The 9,117-nt window shown below is 36.1% G+C and overlaps 1 protein-coding gene across 1 annotated transcript in view; it reads right to left on the minus strand.

Moving 5' to 3' along the window:
• LOC107655894 (laminin subunit gamma-3-like) overlaps positions 1-8,074 on the minus strand; it is a 24,303-nt gene extending 16,229 nt beyond the window's left edge. Inside the window, exon 1 of the mRNA XM_016443506.1 lies at positions 7,852-8,074. Within this exon, the coding sequence (XP_016298992.1) occupies positions 7,852-8,024 (173 nt within the window). The 5' untranslated portion in view covers positions 8,025-8,074. The remainder of the gene's footprint in view (positions 1-7,851) is intronic.
• Between the last annotated feature and the right edge of the window lie 1,043 nt (positions 8,075-9,117).

Consider the following 9,117-nt stretch of genomic DNA (forward strand, 5'->3'; position numbering starts at 1 on the left):
CCCCCCCCCCCACACACACACACACACACACACACACACACACACACAAACAAACAAGCACTTCCCTGTGTGCAGTTCAAAAGCTGCTGGCGTGGAAGTTGCGTTCATTTGCATTCTGAAACTGTCTCATTCCCTCAAACTGCTTAACGGCTGAATATCAGATCAACATTCTCTCACAGAGTCCGATTTACTGTATGTTTAATGGCTAATCAATCAAGAATAATCAAGTTAATTTGACATGCTGTCCAACTAATGGTCACAAAAGAGGCTGGTTTCATTTTATATTCAAATCAGAATCCTAAATATTCACAGACTCATCTGTGCTGTGCAAAACCGGATGATATCCACGGCCAGAGGTCTGCCAGGATTATCATATCAATGTCTTTATTTGAAATCTCGCATCTTTTCAGGCAAGTTTATTCCCAGTGCCTGACATTTGTACCTTTCCTCTTGCTGAATTATTCACTGCTTTAGGGCGGCTAAATGTCAGCACCTCCACACGGGCCCTTCCTGACTCTTTGAGAGGGGTGAAAGAATGAGAGTAAAATAAAGACGTCCCTCTCTTTCCAAAAACAGAGGCATGAAAAGGACCCGTCCCTGCAGCTGTCCTTTGGGAAAAGGGCGCTCTTGACCCCCGGTACCTGCCAGACTACATCCGTCATAAGGCGGCTGAACTCGTTAGAATATTCATTACAGTTTGGTCTACATTAAAGAGCTAATTAGACTGTAGCATTTTTGTTTATGAGGCTCCAGATGGTTAGCTGAATACTTTTTAATGTTGCAATGGCATCAGATAGAATAAATCTTTGGAATCAATCACAGCAAATTTATTCAAGCATCTGTATGCATCTTTATTTTTGCTTTGTTTTACCGTCTGCTGTTACGTCTAGCACAGCATTTCTGAGTATAGATAATCGCTCAATAGTCTGGGGTCAAACTTTTGAATTTCTTCATCAAAGATTTTATTATTTTATTCTATTATAAAAAAACATTTTATTCTATTATAACAATAAATGTTACTTGAGCAGTAAATCAGCATATTAGGAAGATTTCTGAAGGATCATGTGACACTGAAGACTGGAAATATATTAATATATATCCTTATATTAAAATAAAAGTCAGCTAATTTAACCTGTAATTATATTTCAAAATATTACTGTTTTTACTGTATTTTTTAAACAGATATATGCAGCTTTGGTGAGCCTAAAAGACTTATTTCAAAAACACTCTTACCACTCTTACCAAATCTCCCCATCCCTGAACTTATGAATATGAAAACTAAGGAATAAATAGCAGTCTAGAAATAAAATAAAATTAATTTTTAATAAATAAATTATTCTTGTATTCTGTCCCATGTACAAGGTGTAACGGACATCTGAAGCTTCAGAATGACTTACTTACTGATGCCCTAATACTCACTTGGAAGCATTTCTAAAAGAGAAACTACGAAGATTGAAAATTTAATGAGTCTTTTGAATGATTGAATGAATGAGTCTTTTTATTCAATCTTTGACTTGAAGATATGTGCTCACGACTCTGAAAAATAGACTGCCGATCTTCTATGACAAAGACAGACAGTTTTCTCTCCTCCTTTCATTATCTTTTTTTCACCTCCTTTATAAGGTCGGCTTCACTGTAGGAACAATGACAACAGTAGGAACAGAGAGAAAAATTTAGAATAGAACATACAGAAAAACAGCCTTTTAAATGTATGACTCACCCTTATAAAACACATTTGAACAGTGGACCTCATACAACCTGAGGATCTGAGAAGTCTGATGCAACCATTCAGTTCTCTTTGGGCAAGCTTGTGCTTTTTTCTTCTATATTTGCTGGCTTTAATTAAGTTAATATTCAGACAAACATCCTAAGCAGATGAATGTTATTTTTATGTGCTGTTATGCGATATAAATTTTTAATAAATAAATTATTCTTGTATTGTGTCCCATGTACAAGGTGTAACGGACATCTGAAGCTTCAGAATGACTTACTCACTGATGCCCTAATACTCACTTGGAAGCATTTCTAAAAGAGAAACTAAGAAGATTGAAAATTTAATGAGTCTTTTGAATGATTGAATGAATGAGTCTTTTTATTCAATCTTTGACTTGAAGATATGTGCTCACGACTCTGAAAAATAGACTGCCGATCTTCTATGACAAAGACAGACAGTTTTCTCTCCTCCTTTCATTATCTTTTTTTCACCTCCTTTATAAGGTCGGCTTCACTGTAGGAACAATGACAACAGTAGGAACAGAGAGAAAAATTTAGAATAGAACATACAGAAAAACAGCCTTTTAAATGTATGACTCACCCTTATAAAACACATTTGAACAGTGGACCTCATACAACCTGAGGATCTGAGAAGTCTGATGCAACCATTCAGTTCTCTTTGGGCAAGCTTGTGCTTTTTTCTTCTATATTTGCTGGCTTTAATTAAGTTAATATTCAGACAAACATCCTAAGCAGATGAATGTTATTTTTATGTGCTGTTATGCGATATAAAGTAATTCATTGTTTTTGCTATATTTAGTGATCCAAATCGAATGCACATCTACTTTGCAAAGGGTGTGGAGAGAAAGAAAGTGAGGACACAATGGACCAGGGTGAGATATGAATGCTCTAACTCTTTCTGTGACTGTTGCAGTTAATGTAAATACATTTATATGAAAACCCCCATTCTCAGCAAACCACTCTTTTTCTGCTGCTCTCTCTTATTTTTTCCTCATTCTTCCAAGACAAATACAAGCCCTCTCAGCCTAATTTTATGGATGGGATCCCTTAAATTAAAACGCTTGGGAAAAGTACTCAAGAAAGAGATCAGAAAACGCACACACACACACACGCACACGCACACGCACACGCACACGCACACACACACACACACACACACACACACACACACACACACACACAAAATATATTTGCATCCGAAGGACATATGCTTGACTTCATTAGCCCTCCAGCACAACACTGTACCACCATCCCATTTTTCCGTTGCAAATATTAACATTTTCCAATCTGTTGAATTGCTCGCAGGAAAATAGAAATGACACAAACGGGCAGACTTGAAATAAATCACAATTACGAAGCACCACTGGATCCAGCCCGGAGAGGTGAGCTTCCCTCCTCTCTTATCTCCACCCAAACAAACAACACCTGTGCTGAGTGACAAGACTAATAACCAATTAACAGCCAATTACAACCATATTACATTACCTTGAGGAACACCCTCTCTTTCGAAAAAATAATAGGGGCGTGGCCTGTCAGTGCACAATCCCTTCCTGATGCAGAAATGAGGCTGAATTAATGCTCATCAAAGGAATAACAAAACATAATTAGGCTTACGGATACGAAACGAGATTAAAACACAATTTGGTTTTTGGTGCTGAGAAAAATGAAGAGTGACGTATGCATATGCTAATGATAAGCGTGCTGGTTTACAGCAGGGACCTTGCGGGCCTCGTTCTATTTACAAACCTGGAAAATATTTAAGCAGTTAAATGGCAATGAACAGCGCCCGCTGTGACTTAGGCGAAATCTGCTTTGAAGTTAAACAGGTTCATAAATAAATAAAAGGAACGGGCTCCTCCTTTTCTCCTGGGAGGTGGAGATTTCCTGTGCATACATTCGTTTGATCTTTCACCCCCCTTGAGCTCCTTTTGCTTTGATTCCCTCTTTCCTTCTTCCTTCCATTCCCTCCCTTTTTCTCGCATACATGCATATCACTTGCTCTCATCTGTCCTTTCGCCTACCCCGAGTGGTAGATAAAGTCATGTCTGACATTAATTTGCAATGTTAAAGACTTGAACCAAACTAATCACACATTACGCTCATAATAAGAACGATGGAGGTTTAATTTGCCGCATATTAAAAGAGTGAAATTACTCATCAGTGTGAAAGAGAGACAGTCAAAGTGGGCGAGACAGAGAAAGATGGGAGAACAAATGCTCAAATCCATGCCAGGAGTCGTCGCTGAAAGGAGACGCACACAAACAAACACTCTTTGTTGTGCAATCGACATTACAATTAATTAGCCGGTGGCTGGCTCGCGGGTCTAATAGAGGAGAGAGGAGAGAGAGTGAACTCTATCTACCCTGTACAGAAAGACGGCCCGCCATTCTAGCTGTTAATGGGGTCACGGAAAGCACAAGAGGAGGAATGAAAAAGTGAGAGAGGAACAAGGGAAGCAGTACAGAAAATGACAGGAACAAGAAGAGGATTGTGAGAGGAACATTTGAGTGAGCTGGAGGTATAAAAATGTATTTGGAAGCCTACAGTCAGTGACAGTAAAAGCAGCCCACTTGCAGATAAATGGAGAAATTGCAGCAGTCAATATAGTGGCTGTAGGAATAGAAGTTCTGGGCTTTTTGAACTAGAAGAAATAGGAACTGTACTTGTAGGTCTACTACTACAACACTATTTAAAATGTAGAAAAACACTAAAGACATTGGTTGAAGGAAATTCATCATTCTGTTCACCGATGTAGCACTTAATTAGTAAAAATACATTCAAAAACTTTATACAGTTTAAAATTATTACCGTTTAAAATAAATGTAAGTTCAATCATGACAACTCTCGGGAGATTTTAGCATGGTGATGGATATGACAATGTTAATGTATTTGGTCTTGGCGGAATAGATCTGCTACGCTGCTGCTGAATTGCTGCTGCTGTTGGTTATTGCTGTAGTTGTAGATTATTGCTGCTGCTGCAAGCAAGTACAGGAACTTGCTACTGCCAATGCATACGGCGATACGGTGCCGTGAGTATTTAAGACATACTGCTGCTGCACAAATAGCATATAAAATAACTAGGGATGCACCGATACCGATACTGGTATTGGTATCGGACCCGATACTGGTCTCCTGTACTCGTACTCGTACTCGTTAAAATGCCCCGATACCAAACGCCGATACCACACAGCATGTGATAAGCGCCATATTCAAATAAAGAAACACCAACAACAGAACAACAGACAGCAGAATGGAGTTATAAGAGATTAAGGATGTCTACGAAGTATATGTATGCAATGAATATAATGTTAAACTTTCAGTATTAACGTCTGTATAGCTGATGTGCGCAAGCTGATAAACAAAGTACGCTGAGTGGATTGAGTGCGCAGCGGGCATACGACTTTCTGGCGAAAGTGAATCTAGCAGCCTTTGTGAAATGCGCTAGGCTATACTATTCTACATCAGTACAAATACGTGCAGGTGTTGCGCGTGTTTTGCTTGCTTGAGTGTTTCTGCATTATATGAGTGGTTTTGGAATATAAATCGCAGCACGTTTCAGAAGAAAAAAACGCGACTTCTATTTCTGAAAATATCACAGTTAGGAGATTTATAACGAGTGGTTCCCAGCATTATTCTGGGGTGGCATATACATCTTAAATGTATTCAGTTTGCACATTATCTCTGGTGTATGGGCATTAATGCGCCTATAAAAACACCTTCTGTTCAATTACAGTATGTCTCTCCAGCTATTTTTAATAAAAAATTCATCCTCTGTAAATTTATCCTATGTGCAGTACATCTCTGTGTAAGTACATTTACATTCACAGCTATAATTGAGCTAGAGCAGGTTATTGCATAATCGAGCTACAGTCTTTATCTGTCCAAGCATACATGACACAATGCGTAATCAAATATTTGAAGGATTAAATATACACTGTGAGTCACCTCTGTGTCTCAGAGCAGATTGCTGAGGCCAATTGTAGTCTGTTTCATGTGTATACACTTCAAATCTTGAGGTCAGTAAGATTAAAAAAAGAATGCCTTATTTATTTAGCAAGGATGCATTAAATTGATCAAAAGTGAAAGACATTTATAATGTTACAAAGAAAATATATTTCAAATAAATGCTGATATATATATATATATATATATTATACTATACCATACCATATACTGTATATATATATATATATATATATATATATACAAAAGCTATGATTGCAACGCCCCATTTTCAGCAGCCATTACTCCAGTCTACGAAGAAAACCTTGTGCTATACGATCCTTAAGAAATCCATTTAATGAGCTGATTTGTATTAAAGAGACTTTTCTTATTATTAGCACAGTTGAAAATGGTTGTGTTGCTTAATGAACTGTGGAAATGAACTGTGCAGTACCGAGTCTTCTTTCAGTTGTTAAAGTAGTAGGGACGTAACGGTATGAAAATTTCTTATCACGATTATAGTGACCAACATTATCACGGTTATCAGTATTATCACGGTATTGTTAAAATGTGCTGGAGATGTTAAAAAAGTACAGACATAAATCACTTAACCAAGTTTTATATTTAAAAATCATCAAACAACAAATAAAATGACTTTTTGTTTGCATAATCACTAAAACAATAACATTACTAATGATGTTCGGATTTTAAATGACAACTTGACTGATAACAGTTTAATAACATGTTGAAATATCAAATAAAGCTCTGAATATTCAAATAAAGCTTTGATAAAGTTTAATAAAAAGGTAAACCTCACATTTCAGCCTTTAAATAAAGAAAAGATAGAAGTCAAAATGATTATTGATTAATAAATGATTATATGTATTTTATCTGTTCCATAAAGAATTCTAGATAACTTATTGTGAATTGTTAAACTGAATTGTTTAAATGTGTAGAATCCACATAAGCTTGTTTTTCATAAACCGGTCAAAATTTACAGCAGGGCATACAAATTCGGTCCGTTTTTGGGCCAGACAGAAACTGCACACAGACTGAATGTAAATATAAGTCTCTGTAAATCCACTCTCTGACAGCAGGTGGCGCTTATGGAAAAGCTGTTTCCCGTAAACTCCGTGGACAAAGCAGTATTGCGATTAAGAACACTTCCTTTAGGTATTACATGGAGCGAAGATGAAAACAAAATGCCATCGATTCTTTTCTGAAGACAGTCAGAACCTTCAGAGGTACATTCATATAATTAATTAATTCATATATTCATTTGTATAATTCCCTTAGCACTCTTTTAAAACCTCCCAGCTTTGCCGCCCTGTTTTCACTCAAAACGAAACTTGAGACTGTTACTTAAAACTGTGCTTTATGCTGGACAGTACTTATTTATCGCGAGTTGTTCAAATCGCGGTTATCTAATACGGTTTTAATGATAATTAAAAGATGAAACGGTAATACTAACCGTGGGGAATTTTATCATGATTTATCGTCAAACCGGTAATCGTTACATCCCTATAAAGTAGTGCATATACTTGCATTTCTTGCTAGTCACTGTACAATGTTACTTTTGACATTTTGGTTTTATAAATGGCCCAACACAAACACACTTTTCTAGTCATTCTATTGTTCTTTTGAGAGATGAAGGCTATTCTGTACACAGGAACAAAAGAACAAAGCAAACAGGATCTAACCAGCACAGGGGATTGAAGTGCACAGCCCAGATTCACTACAAAATGAGGAATACATAAGAGTCTGTAGTTTGAGAAAGAGACCCCTCACTGATGCTTAGCTGGAAGCTTCATTGAACAGCACATGCTAAACACCAGCTTTGTCTGCAGCAGTCAAGAAAAGATGCCGAGACGCTGCTGGCCTTTAGAAAGAGCTCAAAGAAAAAGCCACATCTGACACTTGCATGATAAATGATTAGAAATGCATGGATGAATTGAATCCTTAGTGAATAAGTGTCATTTTCTCCTAAAAACAACAACAATGTATTAGTGTTTCCAAATTTTTGAAGATGAGTGTATCTATACGGAAAATATCTGTCTACAGGTGAAACCAAGAAACATTACTATGGTGGGGAAACAGTATATGTTGTATCATTGGATGACACCCTGCATGAATGTTGTGTACAGACTGCATGCTAACAAACAAACACACTCCCAACCTGTCTCAGCATGGCAGGTTCCATGTTGATTGCAGTTGCAAGGTACACAAGGGGAGAAGGTTCCACCATTAGGGGTTTCCCTGGTGAATCCAGGAGCACAGCGTTCACAGAACTGCCCAGTGAATCCTGTGGGACAAGTACACTCCTCCACCCATGAAGCATGTGGGGCCATATTGTCGTTTTTCTGGACTGCAGATTCAAGGCTTACCCTGGAGAGTTGAGAGGTGTCTGTAAACAAGAAAAAAAAATCACTTACAATAATTGTACAACATACGTATAAATTATACAATAAATACATAAATACACTACAGTTTAAAAGCTTGAGACCAGTACGATTTTTTTTCTTCAAGAAGTTAAGTCATTTATTCAGCAAAAACACATTAAATTGATAAAAGTGACAGTAAAGATATATATTACAAAATCTATTTCAAATAAAAGCTTTTATTTAGAACTTTCTATTCATTCAAAGAATCCTTAAAAATGTTTCACAGTTTTCACAGAAATATTAATCATTTATTCAGCAAAAACACATTAAATTGATAAAAGTGACAGTAAAGATATATATTACAAATTCTATTTCAAATAAAAGCTTTTATTTAGAACTTTCTATTCATTCAAAGAATCCTTAAAAATGTTTCACAGTTTTCACAGAAATATTAAGCAGCACAACCATTTTCAACATTGATAATAATAATAATTATTATAATTAAAAAAAAAAGTTTCTTGAGCACATTAGATATTAGAATAATTTGAATTACAATATTAGAATAATTTCTGAAGGATCATGTGAAACAGAAGACTGGAGTAATGGCTGCTGAAAATTCAGCTTCACCTTCACAGGAATAAATTACATGTTTACATATATTACAATAGTAAAAAGTTATTTTAAACTGTAATAATATTTTACAATATTACTGTTTTGTGGTATTGTTGAGTCATTTTAAAAAAGCAAAAAAAACAAACAAACAAAAAAAAACCCTTACCAACCCTAAACTGTTGAACAGTAGTGCAAACAAACAAACAAATAAATAAATGAATAAATAAACAAATAAACAAATAAACAAAGCTTCTAATCTTTGGGGTGCAAATAAATGCCATAACAGTAAAGATATGTAAGACACTGTGTGACAGAAAAACAAGTTTTTTAAGAGTTTTTTTTTTAAGGCAAAGAGGGATTCTTTGTAAAGAGCATTCCACCATGAATCTACACTGAATGTGAAATCACTGTGTCCCGTCCACTTATAATTGCCCTCACGATGTAGCTT

Source organism: Sinocyclocheilus anshuiensis, unplaced genomic scaffold (assembly GCF_001515605.1).
Source record: "Sinocyclocheilus anshuiensis isolate Anshui unplaced genomic scaffold, SAMN03320099.WGS_v1.1 scaffold860, whole genome shotgun sequence".
NCBI lineage: Eukaryota > Metazoa > Chordata > Actinopteri > Cypriniformes > Cyprinidae > Sinocyclocheilus > Sinocyclocheilus anshuiensis.